Source organism: Pelophylax lessonae (assembly GCF_965119305.1).
Source record: "Pelophylax lessonae genome assembly, chromosome: 3".
NCBI classification, from domain to species: Eukaryota; Metazoa; Chordata; class Amphibia; order Anura; family Ranidae; genus Pelophylax; species Pelophylax lessonae.
The window spans coordinates 391,493,445-391,517,450 of NC_138770.1; the positions used below are offsets into that span (position 1 = coordinate 391,493,445).

At 46.0% G+C, this 24,006-nt stretch overlaps 1 protein-coding gene across 2 annotated transcripts in view; it reads left to right on the forward strand.

The window, feature by feature from the left end:
* The first annotated feature begins 14,695 nt into the window (after window positions 1-14,695).
* Window positions 14,696-24,006, forward strand: part of CRYBG1 (crystallin beta-gamma domain containing 1) — a 399,356-nt gene continuing 390,045 nt past the window's right edge. The window contains exon 1 of one of the 2 annotated variants that reach the window (XM_082249793.1): window positions 14,696-15,338. In XM_082249793.1, the coding sequence (XP_082105919.1) occupies window positions 15,040-15,338 (299 nt within the window). In that variant the 5' untranslated portion in view covers window positions 14,696-15,039. The remainder of the gene's footprint in view (window positions 15,339-24,006) is intronic. The other variant, XM_082249795.1, reaches the window with a different exon arrangement.

The following is a 24,006-nucleotide window of genomic DNA, read 5'->3' on the forward strand; positions in this document are numbered from 1 at the left end:
CGCAGGCTCCTTAAACCTATTGAAAGCTACAGGGAGATTCCTGGGAGCTCATGTAGAGAGCCGGAAGAACAGGTTTCAGAGCCACCAGTAGTAGCCCCAACAGAGAATCAGTGTTGGCTATTCCCTGTTCCCCCACTGCTACATCCAAGTCTCTCAAGAGAGATTATGGGTACAGACGATACTGTGCTGCTCAATGATTGCCCAGCTCAGATTCCTACTCCTGCTGTGGAGCCCTCTGACCCACTGTCTACGGAGAGGCCTGAAAGTGAGGATATACCTTTGCCTGCTCCTGGAGAAGAGCCCGAACCTCAACCCTTGAGATGCTCTCAAAGGCACAACTTTGGGAAACCACCTGAACGCTTTGCACAAGAGAACTTTGTATGGTCTGTGAACTCGCCTGGAATCGCAAGTTCTAGTGGGGTGGAGTGTAGTGGTGTGCCCCTTTATCCAGATTCAGGTGCAAGTCCCTTTAACTCAACTCCCCACAATCCTCTGGGCTCCCAGCATCCCCTGTGTTCCTGGACACGCCCAGAGAGTATAAATGCCAGCTCCTCCCAGCTTCCTGTGCTCAGAGAGATCCTGCCTGATGGGACAGCAGTGACTGGGCAAGTGAGCTGTCCCCAGGTGCTGTGTCCTCATTGGATCGGTCTGGTGTGTGGGCCACCAGCAGTGAGCACAAGAGCACGCAGCATCTATCCAAGCCCCAGTCACTGGAGAGGACTCTGTTACAGTCCATGTGGAGAAGTTGTCCAAGCAGTCGGTTGTTCCTATCTACGGCCCCCAGAGCCTCCTGACCAAAGTCAGCATCAGCAGTGCCTGTGTGAAGTCTGTGCCAGCAGGAAATTCCCTCAGATCACAGTCTGCTGAATGAACGATCAATCTCTGGGAACACGTGAGAATCTTCAGATCTTTATCCCATCTGTAAACTGAACTCAGAACACTCTGCTGCCATCTAGTGGCCATTACTAGAACTGCAATAGAATTGTTTTCACATGTTTTATGAATGTTTCTCCCTTCCTCATATTGCTGTTTTGTACTGCAAACCCCTGTTCACATGATCTCCTGTGTAATCTACGTTCCACATTGTTAAGTAAAGTAGAAATTGCACATCACCACTGGTCTGATCATTTGGCTGATACCGTTACATAACACCAATATATCTACTCCAGGGCTCAGTTTAGTGGAGTGTCCTAAAGGAGGTAGCACATCCCTCTTCAGTTCTGCTGGATACAGACTTAGTACTGAAGGATTCTAAGATACTGGGGAGTCTCTCCAGCCATCAACAGTCCGGGGGTCTTCCAAGATCTCCTCAAATTCAGTATTCCATTGCGATGCCCCTGCTTTACTGTCTAATTCTGTGGCCATTCCAGGTACTGTGATCAGCTTCATATAACTAACTGCATGTATGGTGTTGTGCTAGATACTGGGAATTCACCACAGTCAATATCTTCTGGTTCCAGGGCTAGACCAGGGTGTTGGATCAATCAGGCCTGAGATGGTTACAAGAAGCTCTTCTCACCTTTTATTTTTTTACATTCTGTGTTGATCCTTCGGACTTACTAGAAGCATTGCAAGAAGGAGTATAATTCCATGCCCAAGAGCCTTGGGTGTACCTGATATGCCCTGGTCTTTCTCCCCTACAATGGAATGGAAGATGTGTGAAAGCACCGGGATCATCTGTCTTTTTGACAGCCAGGTCAGTCTGTATTTTTCAGAAACACTGACAGTGTCCCTTGTTTTATAAAAGCCTGCGAACACAGGCCGATCAGCTCAAAGGCCGATCTATGCAATGACAAACCTCCCAGACCTAGTCTGTGCAAAAAGTATGGCCACTTGCTCACTTGGCAGAACTCACAGGTAGCTCATCCACCTCTGGCATTGCCTTGTACTGACCGACTTGTAACTGGTAAATACAGAAGCCAGTAGAGGACGTTTCTGCACTAATAGCCTCCTCCTTCCAGCTTCTGTGTTTACCAGTGACAGCGTGATTTTTCCACTAAAACTGTAACACATTAACACTAGTTGTTTTAAAACTAACACTAGTCAAAAGAAAATTCCTAAGCTGTAGGCCTATACAGTAGATGGAATATAAAAACGGCTATGGTCCATAAGGGTTATACAAGTGAAGGAGCTGAAGAGGTTATAGTTTTAAAGCCTGGCCCCTGCTAAATCTAACATCGGCCTAGCATGGGAATTGGGCCTTGTATGAACACAATATCTGGAGAATTACAGACTATTGCACACATTTTTTGCATTGCATTTGGAGAATACTTACTTCTGCAATTTAGACCGATCACTGTTTACACATTTGAAAGAATTTAAGTGTTCTGTACAATATGTTCAATACGGGATAATACAGGATTAGAAAGGGAATCTGGCTCCAGGTGTGGTTATATTTATGACAATCGGATTTTACAGTTATATTAGCGTGGTGTTTCTCATTTTCAATTAAAGTAGCTATCATATTTTAGAAGCCAATGTTTACTGAGTAATTCCTGGCGTGGCTATCATCTGTTAATTTCAAGTATCTGTTAATAATAGGCACATGTATTACCAGTACACCCTTTGCAGAAATTTTCCAAATAATCCATTATTTTTGTTTAAATAAATGAATGCTATTTATTTGAAAATTATTTATTATTTACTAAAATGCCAAATTTTTGTGATGAATTTAATTGAGGATACTTTGGGGCAGATTCACAAATGGTTATGGTCAGTGGTTGGTGCATGTAGCCAATATGTTATTTTGTTGCCATTTTGTATGTGTGTTCTTCTTTGTTCCTGTTGTCTTGTATTCTTCTATTTTTTTTTTAACTGTTTTATTGGGTTTTTCTTTGTAAAGAAAATGAAGAGGAACAAATTACATATTATACGCAATCCAGGATTATATAGTTAACACATTTTTGGTGTCTCTTATGTCTCCAAAGGGTCAATATATTGTACAAGAAAAAAGAAAAAAAAAAGAAAGAGGGATTTGCATATATTTTCCCAGCATATGAGAATCTCAGAAGTAGTACCGTTCTTAAAATAAGTAGACATAAAACAAGAAACAAACAAAATTCCGAAATTAGACACTGTTCATGTGTTTAAAAAAAAGGCAGGGTATACATTTTGGTGCATTAAGAATTCAGCACTATAGTCAGGTTCAAAACAAAGTCAAATGAACACTTCATCGAAAGATATCTTTAATTCTATCCTCTGTTGACATACCAATGCTATGTATTAAAGTTTTAGGCATTGCACGTGTCAAAGTGCTCTATCCATGATGCCCATTTTTTTTTCACATTTGTACATCACTATTGAATTTTATACGATTAAGCCCAACAGGGGTGAAATGCATCAGAGGGGGGTGTCCACAGGTGGGGACTTCCAGTAAGCCAGTCTGGTGGACTAAACATTAACAGAATGACGTCATCAGGTATCAGCCTTTATAGGATGAATGTAGTTTAGAATTGTAGAGTGTAGAGTGTATATTCTAAAGTAACATCTAATGAGCAAAACCGAGATGCTGGGCAACACAGCCATCACAGGACACCCACAGACCCCAAATTAAAGTGTAGTTTGGGCACATGGTGGGAGATTTACTCAAACTGGTGCACACAGAATCTGGTGCAGCTGTGCATTGCAACCAATCTGCTTCTAGCTTCAGCTTGTTCAATTGACAATAAAACCTGAAAGCTGATTGGTTACTTTTCACAGCTGAACCAGATTTTGTGTGTACCAGTTTTAGTTAATCTCCTCCAAGAAGCCCTGCTGCTCCCATTCATGTAAGTAACAAAGCTGTGCTGAGTATGCTGGAGCAATAATATTTATGTCCTGGCCTACCCTCCAATTAAGTATATCTACTTGCCACCTAATCATGTACCTGGTACATCATTTGATACCAACTTTTTTAAAAATGTGTTTTGAATGCTTTTAACGGCCCCGTCTCCGTGTGCTAGTGTGCAAAGGCGAATGCGTGCGTCGGTCCCGCACGCATGCAAACAGGGATCGATCGTTCCACACATGTGAGGTAATGCTGAGAAAGTTAAATCATTGGCAGTAAGTTTATTACCAGACCTCCTCTGTAAATCGAAATTGGTAATCTGTAAAGGCTTTTAAAGCGTCGCCTATGGCAGCCCTCAAACTTTCCACTCACCTGCTTGCATTTGGCGAGTGTAAAAAGATTGAGGGTGAGTGTGGGGCTACCTCGGAAGGGGGGGGGGCCCAGGCGGGGTTAAATGGCAGCTGTTCTCCCATTGATCAGCCAGGGTAAGAGAGAGGGCAGGAAGAGGACAGCCGGCCGGATCATCACACAAAGCGAATTGCCCTCTGTGACATGTTTGATTCAAATCGCCCGGTGTTCCTATCGCTTGCAGTCCCACAAAGTCCTGCCTCCTGGTTCGGCTCTAACGATAGACAGAGTACTGGTCCAATGCCGGGACGTGTGATGTCTTTCATAGAAGCTGATCCAGGAGGTGGGACTTTGTGTGACTGCAAGCGCCGGGAACATGGGTCGATTTAAATCAAACCTGTCACAGCAGGCAATCCCTGCTCTGTGTGATGACCTGGCAGGCTCTTCTCTTCCTGCCCTCTCTCTTCCCCTGCAATGGTGAGGCTGCGCTGATGGGCACTGGTGAGGCTGCATTGATGGGCATTTATGGGCACTAGTGAGGCTGCATTTATGGGTACTGATTAAACTGTGCTCATGGGCACTGGAGAGGCTGCATTGATGGGCACTGATCAGGCTTCATCGATGGGCATTTATGGGCACTGGTGAGGCTGCATTGATGGGCATTGATGGGCACTGGTGAGGCTGCATTGATGGGCACTGGTGAGTCTGTATTTATGGCAAGTAATCCTTAAGGCCTTGCTAGTAGCTCAGGACTTGAAATTTTGACCCTGGCCTATGGATAGTAAAATCTACATAGTTTGTCCTTGTTGCACGGGCATGTGCGATTTTAAATTGTGACATGCTTGGTATCTATTTCCTTGGCGTAACATCATTTTTTATACACAGCTCAAAAAAATGAAAGGAACACTTTGAAAACACATCAGATCTCGATGGGGAAAAATATTGTGATGAAAATCTATACTGATATGGACTGGGTAATGTGTTAGAAATGAAAGGATGCCATATCGTTTAGATGGAAATGAAAATTATCAACCTACAAAGGGCTGAATTCAAAGACTGAAAATCAAAGTTGAAAAATGATGCAGCAGGCTAGTCCCTTCTGCTGAAATTTAATTGCAGCAACTCAAAATAGTACTCAGTAGTTTGTATGGCCCCCACGTGCTTGTATGCAGGCCTGACAACTTCGGGACATGCTACTAATGAGAAAACAGATGGTGTCCTGGGGTATTTCCTCTCAGATGTGGACCAGGGCATCACTGAGCTCCTGAACACACTGAGGTGCAACCTGGCGGCGTCGGATGGACCGAAACATAATGTTCCAGAGGTGTTTTATTCAATTTAGGTCAGACGAGAGTGCAGGCCATTCAATGGTATCAATTCCTTCATCCTGCAGGAGCTGGCTGCATACTCTCACCACATGAGGCCAGTCATTGTCGTGCACCAGGAGGAACCCAGGACCCACTGCACCAGCAAAGGATCTGACCATAATTTTAAACGGTGCCTTGAGATTGTCCATAATTTTAAAGGGTGCCTCGACTGAAAAAAGGTTGAGAAACACTGGTGTAGTCCACCCTTTCCAACCCCAGAAAATAGGCAATACTGACCCCAGAAAATAGGCAATACTGACCCTAGGAAATAGGCAATACTGACCCTAGGAAATAGGCAATACTGACCCTAGGAAATAGGCAATACTGACCCCAGAAAATAGGCAATACTGACCCTAGGAAATAGGCAATACTGACCCTAGGAAATAGGCAATACTGACCCCAGAAAATAGGCAATACTGACCCCAGAAAATAGGCAATACTGACCCCAGAAAATAGGCAATACTGACCCCAGAAAATAGGCAATACTGACCCTAGGAAATAGGCAATACTGACCCTAGGAAATAGGCAATACTGACCCCAGAAAATAGGCAATACTGACCCCAGAAAATAGGCAATACTGACCCCAGAAAATAGGCAATACTGACCCTAGGAAATAGGCAATACTGACCCTAGGAAATAGGCAATACTGACCCCAGAAAATAGGCAATACTGACCCCAGAAAATAGGCAATACTGACCCTAGGAAATAGGCAATACTGAATGTGATTGCTGGCTATATTATTTGCTGACTGTGGCCCCTTACAGCAGTGTAGAGTAGTGAAAAGTGAGACCACGGTAAAAAGGAATGTAGAAAGGCAGCATATCTCTAGGAATCAGTAGGAAGATGTGGTACTACAATACCATATGTTAACAAGAATATGATATATGTACAGCCAGAATTCCCAGTGTCAGTTTTGAAGCTAGAAAGCCAGGACAATTGCCCCAAGCCCTGACAGTGTTCAGAGTAAAAATTGTTTGAACTTAAAAAAGAAAATGTGCTGAAACTTTTCACAGAATTGTTCCCCATATATTTTTTTTTTTTAGCAAAATGTGATACTTGACTTTCCCCACACACCCACACTGCCGTCTTCACCTGCTGGAGTGCTGGGTGCAGCCCCTGTGTTAGCTGCTCTATGTTTGCCTGTATTGAAGTTCCCATGTGGCTAATGACTGTTCCCTTCCTCCACATAACTGTGCTCAGGCATTGATATTGGCCACTCAGGCCTAATCAGTGCATCCACAGAGGAAGGGGAGAAGGTCGTGTTATTTTTAACAGACAATCGCATGTTCATACCTAAATAAAATTGATGTCCTTTTTTTTCCCACAATTAGAGCTTTCTTTGGGTGGTATTTGATCACCTGTGCGATTTTTGTTTTTTTGCGCTATAAACAAAAAAGAGCGACAATTCTGAAAAAAAACCCCAAAAACAATATTTTTCACATTCTGCTATATAACATTCCCAATAAAATAATAATTTTAAAATCAGATTTTTTCATCCTTCTAGGCCAATTTGTATATTTTTGGTTAAAAAAAAAAAAATTGCAATAGGCGTATTTTGATTGGTTTGCAAAATGTCATTTTTATTTTTCATTTTTTTTTTTTTACTAGTAATGGCGGCGATCTGCGATTTTTAGATCGGACCCCTAACTGACAATTTTGGACACTTTTGGGGGGGGCCAGTGACATTACTACAGTAATCAGTGCTAAAAATATTCACTGTTACAGTAATATTGACACTGGCAGCCAAGGGGTTAACCTAGGGGTGATTAAAAGGTTAAATGTGAGCCTAGGGGAGTGTTTTCTAACTGTGGGGGGGAGGGACTTGTGAAATAAACACAGAGACCTGTGATCCTATATAGGAGGAACACAGGAGCTCTGTGATTATTTCAGAGAGAACAACTGTCTGCTGTGTTTACAACAGCTAACCGATGTCAGCGATCGCGGGTGCCCGGCGGAAATCGCGCCCGCCAGTCCCGTAGATCAGCATCCCCGCTGTCTAGCGGCCCCCAGGATCGCTCCCGCGGATCGCCATACAGATATGGTGATTTGCGCAGCCGAGCCAGCCTGCCGCAGTATATATGCAGCGGGCGGTCGGCAAGTGGTTAAACCTCAATTAACTGAAAACAATTCTATTGCAGTTCTAGTCATGGCCACTAGATGGCAGCAGAGTGTTCTGAGTTCAGTTTACAGATAGGATAAAGATCTGAAGATTTCTCACGTGTTCCCAGAGATTGATCGTTCATTCAGCAGACTGGGAGCTGTGGGGATTTCTTGCTGGCACAGACTTCACACAGGCACTGCTGATGCTGACTTTGGTCAGGAGGCTCTGGGGGCCATAGATAGGACCAACCCACTGCTTGGACAGCTTCTCCACATGGACTGTAACAGAGTCCTCTCCAGTGACTGGGGCTTGGATAGATGCTGCATGCTCTTGTGCTCACTGCTGGTGGCCCACACACCAGACCGATCGAATGAGGACCCAGCACCTGGGGACAGCTGACTTGCCCAGTCACTACTGTCCCATCAGGCAGGATCTCTCTGAGCACAGGAAGCTGGGCGGAGCTGGCATTTATACTCCCTGGGCATGTCCTGGAACTCAGGGGATGCTGGGAGCCCAGAGGATTGTGGGGAATTGAGTTAAAGTGGAGTTCCACCCTATTTTTATACTTACCTCCATCTTCTCGCTCCGGGTCACCTGAAAAAGAAATGGATAATCGCATATTTTTTTTTTTTTTACTTACCTCGTAGCGAAGAAAATATACTTACCTTACTTCCTTCTTCCTCCTTCCTCGGCCGCGGCCCGTCGTCACTTCCTGGCTCTGCAATGATTCCTGGGAGCTGAACGTCATAGCTCCCAGGAATCATTGCGCCTGCACCGGCCCCGACGTCAGTTCCGGGTCGCGCGCGTCATCCCCTTCTAAACAGCTTCTGGGCATGCCCAGAAGCTGTAGAGGGATGACGCGCGCGACCCGGAAGTGACGTCGGGGCCGGCGCAGAGCATCGTGGGACCAAAGAAGGCGGAAGAAGACGCCGAAGGGGATCTCGCTGGCTTCAAGCTGCCCACATCTGAGATGGCGGCGCTGGACAAGACGTTTGCAAGGTAAGTATTTGTCCTAACAGGTAAGTGCAACCCGGGACAGATCAGAGGCTAGCCATTGTGGAATGCACTAGCCCTGACTGTCCCGGGGGTATTAAAAAAAAAAAAAAAAAATCCAGGGTGGAACTCCGCTTTAAAGGGACTTGCACCTGCATCTGGATAAAGGGGCACACCACTACAATACTATCTATATAAGAATAATATTAATAATATATAAATATATATATATATATATATACACACATATATACGTAACGCGTAGGGCTAGATTAGGGGCTGATGCAGACCGGAAGTGACGCGGTAGGACGCTCGGGAATTTTTCTTTCATTATCAATCTATGCATGATTTGAACTTTTTAAATGTGAGTGTATACTTATTAAATAAATGGATGCAAGTTTTTAACATACTACACTATGGGCGCTATGGCAGCCTGAATTCATGTGGAATTTAAAGGAGCCATACATACATCTTGCAGATCAAAGAAGAGTAATTTGGAGAGGGACACCTAAGGACAGGAGGAGAGAATGGCACCCATCCAAAAGGAAACATAAGGTGTACAAATTGATATAAGCGCTATTGACAGATTCTTGAGGTGAGAGTTCTGGGAGCCCACAAACAGCACGTGGTGTTCTGTATATACCTAATATGATTTAACTTATCGGTGGAGGGTGAAGAAACCAGGATGGGAATCACTACACAGAGCAGCGCACAGTCATTCATGTTAATGACAAATTGTACTCTGTCTGCACCTGGGCTGCGGCTTAAAAGACATCGGTGCAGGTTCATGCTTAGATGTCTATTGAAGTCGCCCCCGAAGTGGCCAAATGTAGTGCAGGGACTACTTTGGGAAATCGGTGTGGCGCCACAAAGTCAGCGTCGCACCGATTGGGACTCTCCCATTGCCGGCAATAGGCTGCAATTTGACATGCGATTTGACCTGTCAAATCGCATGTCAAATTGCGCACATGCGAATGGGGGCTGAAAACAAAACACAGGCAGGCAATTTGTATTACATGTGCTTAAAGTACTGTTCTTTGCTGCAGCAAATTTGGGTCCTCTGAGTTCTAGGCCACAGTCACAGTCTTCATAGACAGTGGTGGGATTCAGCCAGTTTGCACGGCTCCATAGAACCGGTTACTAAATTTCTGCAAGTTCGCAGAACCGGCTGTTCCCTCTAAGCTGCGCGCCTCTAAGCTACATATTTGGAACGCGCAGCCGCAGACGTGGCGGCCAGGGAGCAGAGCAGTGCCCCCCGAGCCCGCCCATTCTGTGACAATAGCGAATGAAAATTCGCTATTGTCACACGAATCCTCCTCCTGACCAATCAGGGAGCGGGTCCTCCCGCTTCCTGATTGGCCAAAAGGCAAACCCCGTGCCATTGGCCGAGGAGGCGGGAGGACTGAGGAGACGCGGGGAGCCGGGGACGGAAAAGAAGCTGCCGTGACCATCCCTGACATCCCCGCGCAAGTGACCGGCGGCTCCGATGTCCGCTGGCCACTCGCAATCTCCCGCTGGAGAGGGAGAAAGGCAGAAGGCTGATGTAAAAACAGCCGTCTGTCATTCTCTCTGATGTAACTGCAGAGACTATACGATCCTGCTATGTAGGGTCGTATGTCTCTGTGGTTACATCACAAGCCACGCCCCACCCCCCCCCCCCCACAGTTAGAATCACGCCCCTAGGGATACACTTAACCCACTGATCACCAATAAAGTTAACCCCTTCCCTGCCAGTGTCATTTTTACAGTAACAGTGCATATGTATAGCACTGATTACTGTAGTAATGTCACTGGTACCCCCAAAAGTGTCAAAAATGTCAGTCAAGAGTCTGATCTGTCCGCCGCAATGTCGCAATCCAGCAAAAAAAAAAAAAAAAAAATCGCAGATTGCCACCATTACTAGTAAAAAAAATGACATAAATCTTTCCCGTAGTTAGTAAACGCAATAACTTTTGCGCAAACCAATCAAAATACGCTTATTGCAATTTTTTTTACCAAAAATATGTAGCAGAAAACAAATTGGCCCAAAATGTTAAAAAATTTTGATTTTTACATTTTTTTGGTGGGAATTTCTTATAAAAAAATGTGAAAAATATTGTTATTTTTTCAAAATTGTCGCTTTTTTTGTTTATAGTGCAAAAAGTAAAAATCGCACAGGTGATCAAATACCACCAAAAGAAAGCTCTGTTTGTGGGAAAAAAAGAATGTCAATTTAATTTGGGTACAGCATCGAACGACCGTGCAATTGTCCGTTAAAGTCACGCAGTGCCGAATCGCAAAATAGGCCCTGGTCTTTGAGCAGCCAAATCCTCCGGGGCTTATGTGGTTAATGTCCGTTGCACCTAAAGTCCCATGAAGTTCTCTAGATGAATTTAAAGAAGAACTCCTGGGAAAGTTAATATCCCCTCTTGCAGTGAGGCCGCCTCTAGGTCTTGGGGAAAGAAAAAACTGTTTTACTCACCCGATCCTCCGCTCCCACGGGCTCCCTCCATGCTATAAGTACGTCCCAACAGCATCTTCTCCCCTATGCTCTGGTGGTTGCAGGCACTTTGACGTCATCAAACTTGGAAGACATATGTAATCTGTGAGAGTAGCACTTTGAAATTGTGCGACTTCCCCTGAAATCACACGATTTCAGAACTGCAGGTTAGTGTGACTTGGATGACATCTGTAATCTGTGAGAGTAGCACTTTGAAATTGTACGACTTGACCTGAAATCAAACGATTTCAAAGCCGCATATCAGTGCGACTTCGGCTGCAACTTGGAAGACATCTGTAATCTCTGAGAGTAGCACTTTGAAATTGTGCAACTTCCCCAGAGAGTAACATGTACTAGGGTACAAGAAAATTGTATAATGTGTAGCCAGCAAGCTAGTTTACACTGATGTGATGCGGTAAACGCATAAGATTCGCTGCATTTCCCCCCATTGCACTGCTCAGAAATTGCATGGTGTCCATAACACCTGCTGCGAGTGTCAAGGTTAAATTAACCACTTCAGCCCCGGAAGGTTTTACCCCTTTCCTGACCAGACCCTATTTTGCGATTCGGCACTGCGTTAATTTAAGGGACAATTGCGCGGTTGTGCGACGCTGTACCCAAACAAAATTGATGTCCTTTTTTTTTACCCCAAATAGAGCTTTCTTTTGATGGTATTTGATCACCTCTGCGATTTTAATTTTATAAAACAAAAAAAGAGTGACAATTGTGAAAAAAAAAAACATATTTTTCACATTCTGCTATATGACATTCCCCCCAAAAAATGTAAAAATCAAAATTTTTTTACATTTTAGTGCCGGTTCACATTTATGTGATGCGGGAATGCTGCGAATATACAGCGTGTTCTTGCATCGCATCCGCAGCACAAGCAGTTCACACTGCCATATGCGATACTTTGGGGTGTCAATTCAAAGTTAACAACACCCCCAGGTCAGATCGCATATCGCAGTGCGATCTGAGAGTCTGCACAGAATCAGATCGCACTAGTGTGAACCACCTTGCGATCCGATTCTGCTGCGAACCAAAAAAAGGATCCTGTGCATGTTTAGTGCGATTGCGTTGCAAATTCAGTCATACAAACTGTATGGCTGAATTTACACCGCACAGACATTGCATGTAATTTTAGGAGCAGTGCGCTCCGAATTACATGCGATCTCTGTGATCGCAGAAATGTGAACCGGCACTTAGGCCAATTTGTTTTCTGCTACTACATATTTTTGTTAAAAAAAATTGCAATAAGCGCATTTTGATTGGTTTGCGCAAAAGTTATTGCATCTACTAACTACGGGAAAGATTAATGTCATTTTTGTTTTTTATTTTTTACTAGTAATGGCGGCGATCTGCGATTTTTAGCGGGACTGCGGACAGATCGGACCCCTAACTGACATTTTTTTACACTTTTAGGGGGACCAGTGACATTACTACTGTAATCAGTGCTAAAAATATGCACTGTTAGTGCCGGTTCACATTAGGTCGCTCCGACTTAGGGGGGCGACCTGTTAAGTCGCGTGCAGCGCGACTTTGGCGCGACTTGCACGGACTTCATAAAATTAATGTCTATGCAAGTCGCCTCCAGGTCGCCCCGAAGTAGTACAGGACCCTTTTTCTAAGTCGGAGCGACTTGTGTCGCTCCTATTAGAACGGCTCCTGTACCGCGCAATGGGAGCGTGACGGGCCGCGACTTGTCAGGCTGGCCAAGTCGCGGTCCAAGTCGGACTAGTGTGAATGCGGTCTTACTGTAATAATGACACTGGCAGCAGGGAAGGGATTAACCCTGCGGTGATCAAAGGGGTTAATGTATGCCTAAAAGCTTGCTAAATGTGGGGGGGGGGGTTCTGACCGATCGCAGTTTCAGCTTTGCTGATCTGTCCCTGCCTGTCTCACAGAAGACCTTCTCTCCGTTTCCCGGATGATCGGGGGACGAAGGCGGCAATCGCAGCCTCTCCTCCCGCTGTCTAAACACAGCGGGAGTGCGCCGCGGCGCCGTGATCACATGCACTCCAGTCATGTAGTACTACGTGACTGGACGCAGCAGAGCCGCTCTGCCACAGTAATATCGCCGTGGGCAGTCGGCAAGCGGTTAATGATACCCAAAACAGATTGCAAAATGCAGTGCGATTGCTAAAATTGCATCGCATAGGTGATTCAAGTGCGCATACTTGCCAACTGTCCCTTTTTTCCTGGGACAGTCCCTGCAAATAGGAGCCTGTCCCAGGTAATTTATATTGTCCCTGGAAGCGCCTGTTAATCAGGCTGCCTATAAATGTTACGCAGAAGTAGTGCAACTGAATAGGAGAATTATTCCAACTCTGCTAATGTGGCCTTAAGTTTAAAATTCCCTTTTTAATTTCCTGTAATTCTCTCTATATTAGAGTAGACTCTATAATCTGATAAATAGGCGAGATAAATTATGCAGAGAGGGCGGAGCTTCAGGGAAGTGGGTGTGGTAATTGATAGCTGTGCTGCAAAGTGTCCCTGGAAATTTTTTTTAAATGTTGGCAACTATGGGGGGGGGGGGGGAGGGTCCTGCACCATTTTGGCACTGATGCAATGCGATTTGAGCCACACAAAATGTATGGTTCAAATCGCCCCGCACAGATGTCGCATGTGACATGCACAAGAATGCAGTGCGATTCCTATGCGAATCACATGCGGTGTTTTGCACGCATCAGTGTAAACCTGAGCTAAATGCCAAATGTGATGAGAAAACAAATAAAAGTTAATCACACTTTGTAAACATTAAGCCCCGGTTCACACTTCTGCGAGTGCCGGGTTCGCATGTAATGTCGGAGCGCACTGCTCCGACATTACATGCGATCAGCTGTGCGGTGCGAGTTTAGCCATACAGTTTGTATGGCTAAATTCGCATCGCACCCGGAGCAAACACGCACAGGAGGCATTTTTGCAGCCGCATCAGGATCGGATCGCACAGCGGTTCACACTTGTGCGATCCGATCCTGTGCGAACTGCACCATCGCACTGCGATATGCGATCAAACTGGGGGTGTCGTTAAGATTACATTGACACCCCCAGCGTATCGCATATGGCAGTGTGAACTGCCGGGGGTGCGTTTGCGATGCGGGAACAGGCTGCGGATTCGCAGCCTTCCCGCATCGCATAAATGTGAACCGAGCCTCAAGATTGATGCCGCCCCCCAAATCCTGCTGCTCTAGTGTCCCTGATAGGCGACCTCCAGAATGTGCAGAATAAATCCACCTGCACAATATTCAGTGTTGTGTCCCTCCTGAATGAGCTGTCCTTCAGTGTGCCTGCATCTATGTCATATCACCACTCAGGGGCTCTCTAAGCACAGTCACACACTTCCCAAATAAGTGCAAGTCATTCCTAAATTCCTGCATGGTGTCAGTGCCAATAATAGTGGTCCAGGCAGTGTGATCAGGAGATCCTCCTATCCCATTGTGGAGAAGGCAGGGAACCTGGGTAACCTGAGCCTGCTGGGTGACTCCTCCTCTGTTCTCAGCAGCTGATCACTCATGCTTTGTCTGTCTCCTCCAGCAGTCCCAGCATAAACACCTATGTATAGAAACATAACCTAGCAGAGCGGCTGCAGGCTTCAGCCTAGCACCCCCCTCATTTAGCTCCTGTCACCGGCTCCCAGGAATGGATCCTTAGAAGAGGTGGGGGGGTTGCACTTTATTTCACTTTCATTAAAGGGACAGCGGCTCAGGCATCTGGCACCTTCCTGACACTTTGACTGCAGCATCTGCACACATGTTGCTGGCTCTCTGTGGCTTGTTCTGAATTGGGACCATGTGTCACAGGTAAAGGTCTTTGCTTATGTCGCTTACTGGGTTAATGCCGGTGAACCAGCCAGCAGTTTCTTTCCTGTTTGCTACAGCCTCCTTTATTGCTTTGGAATAATTCCAGATCGGTTGTTTTTCCTTTAAAATTCTGCTGCCTGCTGGAGTACGTTGTTTTTTTGGATTAGAGAACCAAAGGAGTTTCTATGGAGAAGAAGGGCAACAGTTTTCGAAGGCTGGGGAGGTTCTTCAAGAGCCGTTCCAATGAGACGGAGAAAGGGGGCAATGAGGTACCACCACAAAATATAAGCCCACCTGGGGTGGAAAATGCTGGACCTGGTGATGGAGCCATTCCTAAGGAGCTTTCTGGATCTAAGGAGCAAGCATCACCAATGCAGACTCCCTCCGAGGTCAAGAAGAAACCATTTGGAAGTTGGAGAAACAGACGAAAAATTCTGAGCGACGCATCCATCTCCCCTCCTTCGTCCCCTGGTCCCAGTGACAAGTAAGTGGTCATTTTATTACGGGAAAAGGTATTTAACATGGTTATGTAATCCATATTAATGTATCAGAAATCACTGAGGTGCACCAATTAAAGTTGAGTAATGAGTGGTTGCTATGGGTTACCAATTGTTCTATGTCATCATTAAGTTTTGTACTTAATCCTGCTTGTGTGCCAGCGAACAACTTGTTCACACTTAGAACAACAACAGACCAGAAAGGACACCTAGGCCGTGACCTAGATGTAGAGTGACCAAAACTGGCCATACACTGTAAGATTTCACTCTTTCAGTCCTATTTATTTTATTTCAGGTACTTATATAGCGCTGTCAATTTACACAGTGCTTTTACATATACATTGCACATTCACATCAGTCCCTGCCCTCAAGGAGCTTTCAATCTAAGGTCCCTAACTCACATACATACACAGTAGGGCCGATTTTTTTTATACAGGATCAAATTAACCTACCAGCATGTCTTTGTAATGTGGGAGGAAACCGGAGTGCCCAGAGGAAGCCCACGCAGGCACAGGGAGAACATGCAAACTCCAGGCAGGTAGTGTTGTGGTTGGGATTTGAACCAGTGACCCTCTTGCTGCTAGATGAAAGTGCTAACCACTACACCACTGTGCCGCCCACATCAATTCCTCCATTAATTCCCCAAAATGGCGTGGGTGGAGGACTCTCCCCTCCTGGCTATTGTATTTTGACAGCCAGCACCCCTGGTTGACGGAATATCCCAACAGCGGCTGCATCTGATTGGATGCAAACACGTCTCAGCTGAAAATTTTCTGTCTGTCTCCTTTGATTATCGGATCAAAGGAGACAGGGGGGTGCCAAGAGTGCCATTGACCAGGAACCAGCCAAATTCCCTTTGAGTATGGAAATACTATTTATTTTAATACATTTAATTCATTTCATACTTAAAGAGGAGCTCCAGGCATCTTCAGAAAAAATTAAAAGTCAGCAGCTATAAATACTGTAGCTGCTGACTTTTAATATTAGGACACTTACCTGTCCAGGGATCCAGCAGTGTCTTCACCCCAGCCGATTTTTCAGTTCGCTATCGGGTGTTGCCACCCTCATTTCCACTAAGGCAGGGCTGTCAAACTCCATTTCATCGCGGGCTGCATCAGCATTATGGTTGCCCTCAAAGGGCCGGTTATATCTGTAGGATTAGATGTCCAGAGCACCCCATGTCCTGGGGGGGGGGCAAAGAGGAGCCTTTCTACAGCTGCACAGAGGAGTGCAGGATCTGGCAAAGGAGTTCTGTCCTCTCTGCTGTTGACTACAGAGACAAGGTGGGGGAAGAGACAAGGGGGGTGCCGCAGGTGCAGTAGAAGGCCTCGTGAAATGGCCTGGGGGGCCGCATTCGGCCCACGGGCCTTGTGTTTGACACCTGTGCACTAAGGGAAAGCGGCAGTGAAGCCTTGCGGTTCCCCTTACTGCGCTCTGTAAATGGGCCGGCTACGGGGGCGACCGAACCTCTGGCTGAGCTCGCCGTTGCAGACTCAGCCAGAAGAGGGAGCAGGTACCTGTCAAAACTAGGTACTGCCCCCCCCCCACCCCCCCGCTGACACATTTGGCACCTTTTTTTTGGGGGGGGGGGCAGTACCTAGTTTTGACAGGTACCTGCTCCCTCTTCTGGCGGATTTTGCCACGGCGAGCTCAGCCAGAGGTTCGGCCGCCCCCGAGGAGGAAGACAAGTGGAGCTTTCCCTTTTGGGCGGAGCGCTGCTTTTAGGGCCAGTTCACACCATAGAAAGGCAGTCAGGATGCTTTTCTGCATGCGTGTTTTCGATGCGTTCCAGTGCGCTTTTGATGAGTTTTTGGTACAGTTCAGTGCATTTTTTTCCATAACCTTAAATAAGGACATGAGTGTTTCAGTACAGTTCACTGCAGGAAAAATGCAGCATGTTCTACTTTTTTGTTGTGGAACTGGAACGCACTGGAACTGCAAGCACTGGTGTGAACTTTACCGTTGGAAACAATCTAACCTACTTTCCATGCATTTTTTGATGCAGAAAAAAAAAAAAAAAACGCACTGGACTGCATGTGGTGTGAACTGGCCTTTAAGCATGTTTTAGATTGTAAGCTGTAACGCACAAGGCCCTCTGGTTCCTCCTTTACTCTCACGCTGTAAAGCGTTGCACAAACTGTTGGTGCTATACAAATCCTGTATAATAGTAAACATGTATAAATAACAGGAACATTTCCTGTTTTATATCCACTATATACTGAATGGTGCAGATCACTTAGTATATTGCATGCTGTAGTTTTAGGCTTAAAGCGGTAGTATCCCGCTTTTTTACACTTTTACCTACAGGTAAGCCTATAATAAGGCTTACCTGTAGGTACAAATAATCTCTCCTAAACCGGCATGGTTTAGGAGATATTTACAGTGCATGCAGCCGCTCTCGCGAGCGGCGCATGCGCTCTGAAGGTCCGAGGGGACCTTCAATTAACTTGCCGGGAGCTTGCCGGAAAATCACTCCTGCGCGCATGCGCGGGAGTGACGTCATCGCGGCTCCGGCCAATCACCGCGCCGGAGCCGCCGAACCCGGAAGAGACGGCGAGGGATCATGGCAGCGCCCGCAGCGATGTCCGGGGGTCCGTGTCGGGGCTTCTTTCTAAGGTAAGTTACACATAATGGGCTAGTATGCGATGCATACTAGCCCATTATGCCTTTGTCTTGCAGGTTTTTTTTTTTTTTTCCCAAGGGTTTACAACCGCTTTAAGGCTTGAATCCTCCCCCTTTCTATCCACTCATCTTTCCTTTAGGCCCCTTTCACACATGGGAGTCCGGCGAACTCCATTTTTCTCAGCGGGGGATCAATCCGCCGATCCCCCACTGAGCAGGCGGATGGCAGCTCTGTCTCTGCGCTGTGTGCGGAGACGGAGCTGTCAGGTCCCCGCTGTTCTCTATGGGGGAATCGGATGAGAATGGACCGCCTGTCCGTTCTCATCCGATCCCATCCGCTGGGCGGATAGAAAATAGGGTTTCCATCTGTCCGGATTTGACGGACCGGATCAGATCGGATGTCAGCGGACATGTCTCCGCTGACATCCGATGCCCCATAGAGATGCATGGGGCATCCGTTCAGATCCGCCTGAAAAACTGACAGGTGGATCTGAACGGTCCGCTAGTGTGAAAGGGGCCTTACTCTCTTCTGCTCTGTTCAGCTGCTGGGAACAAGAAATGCCGTGTAATGCTGGCCATACACTATACGAAAAATCGTTCTAACTCATTTTCGAAAAAACGAACACTAGGCCGTGAGAGCAAACGATCGTGCCATCATGTAATGACCAAATTTTAATCGACAAATCATTCAATGGACATAATCTGTTTTTTGTTCATTTTGTCACATATGCCTAGTGCTAACAGTTCGGGCGAGAAACACAATTAACCTTTCAATTTATGGTTCATTCAGCAGAATTGTCGAAACTGTTCCTTCGATTTTTCAGCTCTGAAAAGTTTAAAACCGGATGAAAAACAAACGGACCAAATGACAGATTTCTGGCTATTGTATGGCCAGCTCTAAAATCAAACAAATGATGGGCTGAAGACTGCCCACTGTTCCCCATGGGGTTTATTAACTTTTGCTGGAAAATCAGGCTCACTTCTGCATAGAAACCAATCAGCTTCCAGGTTTTATTGCCAAAGATTAATTGAACAGATTAGAAGCTGATTGGTTTGTATGCAGAAGTGTGACCAATTTTGCACTCTCCAGCTTTAGTAAATAAACCCCCATGTGATGGCACTGGGCCAAGCACCAGCGCTGTTGCGTGAGAGTAAAGCTTGTGAGCCACATGTGCCTCCATACTTAAAAGTACGGGGTATTTTCTTCATTCCCAGTAGCTATTTCAGCACGATTCAAAGCTGCACATCAGTGCGTTTTGCACTGCCAATTTCATTGCGGCTTCATACAACATAAATCTTTGCAAGTCGCAATGAAATCGGCAGAAAATAGCACAGGAACCTATTTCAACGTGGCTGGGACATGGGTCACGGTAATTTGAATGGTTCCAATGGGGTGCGGCTTGTCAAGCGATTTGAAACCGTCAAATTGCACCAGCTTGAACGGGGCTAAAGAAGAGATGAGTATGTGTTGCTGAGGAAGATGGCAATAAAGTGAACCTGTCGCTTTGCCCTGCATTGGCAAAGCACATTTGATTTAATTTACCAGTCCAACTGACCTTAGCAGTGTTCATTTGAGTATATCAAAAGAATATCCAAAATGAACTGCAAACTGACATTCATTAACACGGTAAAAACATTACACTTTATGTAAATGTAGGCTTGCAGAAACAGATGACACACCCCCTTCAACTTATAACGATCACTTGAAATGTAATTAAGCAAGTTGATTGCTTAAGGTCACACTCAATCAGTTCACTTGTCTGTGCAGCTAGCACTCTACACCAAAATCATGTGCTCACATTTAGGCTTCTTTCACACGGTCCGCCTCCGCAGGCGGATCCGTGTTGCTCAGCGGGGATCGATCCGCGATCCCCGCTGAGCCTGGCGGATGACAGCTCCGTCTCCGCTTGCAGAGCGGAGAGGGAGGTGTCTCAGCACCCGCTGCCCTCTATGGGGGATCGGAGGAGAGCGGACCGCTTGTCCGCTCTCATCAGATCCGCTCCGCTCCGATTACTGAACGGATGGAAAAATAGGGTTTCCATCCGTCCAGATTTCAGCACAGGATCGGATGCGGATGGCAGCGGGTGTCAGCGGAGGTGACCTCCGCTGACACCCGCTGCCCCATAGAGCTGCATGGAGGATCCGATCAGATCCGCCTAAAAAACTGACAGGCGGATCTGATCGGACCGCCCATGTGAAAGAGCCCTTACAGGTGAATATTCATAGATTTGTGTCATTTTTGTTATGTTCTGTGAATACTGTTTTCAACAATATAAGCTTTGAACCCATTATGTAATCCATGTACGATTTGATAAAAACGATTGTATTGGCAAACAATTATTCAGGTATACCTTTCCTTCTAATCAACTTAGGCTGGCCATAGATGGGTCGAAATGTATTTAGTGCAGCAGGGACTAGCTGAATTTCAGTCCATCTATGGTTGTTCCAACTCGACAGACGTTGATCCAATGATTGACTACCATCGAGCGGGAGTGTTGGAAAAATTTCATTCGATCAGCATCTACATCTTTAGCCAGCATATTCTAACAGGAGAGGAGTCCGAATAGAATAGCACAATGGGGAGGATTCCACTAGTCACCTCACTGCTGTGGATGGGGGAATCTGTTCGTATTTTTCAATCAGCACGCTGGCTGATGGCAAAAAAAAATCATCCATGGCCAGCCTAGGGGTCCTTTCACACGGGTGTTCCGCCTGGCTGACTCCATTTTGCTCAGTGGGGGATCGATCCGCTGAGCAGGCAGATGACCGGTCCGTCTCCGCTCACTGTGCTGAGATGGACCTGTCAGAGTCCCGCTCTCCTCTATGGGAGATCGGATTAAAACAGACCACCTGTCCATTTTCATCCCATCTGATCCCCCAGATGGATGGAAAATAAGGTTATCATCCATCTGGATTTCATGGACAGGATTGGATTGGATAGCAATGGGTGTGAGCGGACATGTCACCACTGACATCCGCTGCCCCATAGGGGTGAATGGAGCGTCCAGTCAGGTTCACCAGAAAAACGGACAGGCAGACCTGATCGGGAAGCCCGTGTGAAAGGGGCCTTAAGCTCAATTGTGTCAAAAATGGTGGTGCACTAATTGGCAGCACTGAGTTTTGGTGATGAATTTGATCATATTTGTATCGATCTGATTATGAGACTGCATAGTGAAAACCAATGTGATTGATAACTCCCAAGCATATCTTCCAACTAACAATCGAAATCCATACGACTGTAGGTCAATGGGATGGATTGACCGGAAAGAAATTGATCAGTTGTTGAAGCGTATATGTATACAATAGGCACTGTATATTATGTATACATTATGTATACTTTAGGCACTGCTTAGACTTTATGTATTCCCTGCTGTCATTCACTGTGACATTGTCAAGCTTACAATTTATAGCAGCAAAGGGTTAACTCAGTAGTTCACTCCGCCATGACTCACAGTGCAAAATACACAAAAATGTGAATGAGCTGCCCTGCAAAACTGCTTTGTTGTTACCATCTACTAATTCACCTTAATTTCATATGACTAGCACTGTAACCTAAATCTACTGCGGCGCGGTGGTAAATATGTGTTCGGTGAGGTGTTATGTTATGGGTCAACACTCTGATGTGTTCTTTCTGCCTATTTCCCATGCTTGATCAGGGAGTGAGCATGAGATGTTTGTTTCCAAATGCCACCTCCCACTTGACACAATGCCACCATGGTAGGCAGGGGTGTCAGAAACCTTGTTTGATAAGGGCAGAGACTGGCAAAGGCAAACAGTGGTGGTTCAGAAGAAACAGCAGGTGAGGGAATGTGTATTCTGGAGGTGGTGTGACAGCTCTGCCTTCCATGGGTAACACAATCAGCCAGTAGCCCCTGGTACCAATTCTTGTATATATAGCAGCCTTGGCACTCGCCTTTGTTTCGGAAGTAAAGTTGCTTAGCTAACCTATTTAATTGGCATCCTATTAAAAGCATCTAGGTAAACACGGTGAGCCATGCGTTATATATGAAAATAGAGTTTGCTTTCTTAAAGCAGGCCCATTGTTTAGATTTTCTGATGAGCAGACAAAATGGCTTGTTGACCTTCTATTGTAAATTCCTTATACTGTAAAATAATTAATTAGATGAGTCAGTATTATTTTAGAATTAGTTGTCCATAATAATAACAGCTTCATGCAGTAGAACAGTCACGGTTGTTTGGGGTGGAACAAAAAAGGGGTTACAGTATGTAAGTGGCAGTACAAACCTGACCTACAGCATGTGTTGCCTGCCACTGGGGAAGATCTGAAGGACATGTTCAACGCCTTCAGATCTTCCCCAAAGGCAGGTAACACAGGCTGTAGGTCAGGCATGTTCAACGCCTTCAGATCTTCCCCAAAGGCAGGTAACACAGGCTGTAGGTCAGGCATGTTCAACGCCTTCAGATCTTCCCCATTGGCAGGCAATGTAGGCTGTAGGTCAGGCATGTTCAACGCCTTCAGATCTTCCCCATTGGCAGGCAACGCAGGCTGTAGGTCAGGCATGTTCAACGCCTTCAGATCTTCCCCAAAGGCAGGTAACACAGGCTGTAGGTCAGGTTCATACTGCCACTTACATGTTTTACTTCTTCTACTACATCAGGATATACTACACTGCTCAAAATATTTAAAGGAACACTTTTTAATCAGAGTATAGCATCAAGTCGATTAAACTCCTGGGATATTGATCTGGTCAGTTAAGTAGTGGAGAGGGTTGTTATTCAGTTTCAGCTGCTTTGGTGTTAATTAAATTAACAGGTGCACTAGATGGGCAACAATGAGATGACCCCCCAAAACAAGAATGGTTTTACAGGTGGAGGCCACTGACCTTTTTTCTCCCTACTCATTTTTTCTCACTGTTTTTCACTAGTTTGACTAGGGTCAGTGTCACTACTGATAGCATGAGGCTATACCTGGACCCTATAGAGGTTGCACAGGCAGTCTAACTACTCCAGGATGGCACATTAATACGTGCCTTTGCCAGAGAGCATGGAGGAGATTCCAGGAGACAGGCAGTTACTCTAAGAGAGCTGGACGGGGCCATAGAAGGTCCTTAACCCATTAGCAGGACTGGTATCTGCTCCTTTGTGCACGGAGGAACAGGGTGAGCACTGCCAGAGCCCTACAAAATGACCTCCAGCAGGTCACTGGTGTGAATGCCTCTGACCCAGCAATCAGAAACAGACTTCATGAGGGTGGCCTGAGGGCCCAACGTCCTCTAGTGGGCCTTGTGCTCACTACCCGGCACCTTGGAGCTTGATTGGCATTTGCCATTGAACACCAGAATTGGCAGGTCCGCTACTAGTGCCCTGTGCTTTTCACAGATGAGAGCAGGTTCACCCTGAGCACATGTCACAGACGTGAAAGGGTGTGGTGAAGCCGTGGAGAACCTTATGCTGCCTGTAACATCGTTCAGCGCGACTGGTTTGGTGGTGGGTCAGTGATGGTCTGTGGAGGCATATCCATGGAGGGACGCACAGACCTCTACAGGCAAGACAATAGCAGCTTGACTACCTTTTAGTAAGTGGGATAAAATCCTTGGACCTATTGTCAAACCCTACGCTGGTGCAGTCCTGGTCCTGGGTTCCTCGTGGTTCACAATGCCTGCTCTTATGTGGTGAGAGTATGCAGCCAGTTCCTGGAGAATGAAGGAATTGATACCATTGAATGGCCCTGCCGCTCACCTGACCTAAATCCAATAGAACACCTCTGGGACATTATGTTTCGGTGCAGCTGACGCCGCCAGGTTGCACTTCAGTCTGTGTAGCAGCTCAGTAATGCCCTGATCCAAATATGGGAGGAAATACCCCATCTGTCGTCTCATTTGTCAGGCATGCATACAAGCACGTTGGGGCCATACAAACTACTGAGTACCATTTTTAGTTGCTGCAATTACATTTCAGCAAAATGGACTAGCCTGCTGCATCATTTTTCATTACTTTGATTTTTGGGTGTCTTCGAATTTTCACACGGTTGTTCTGCCTGGCGGACTAATTTTTTATTTCCATCAAATGATG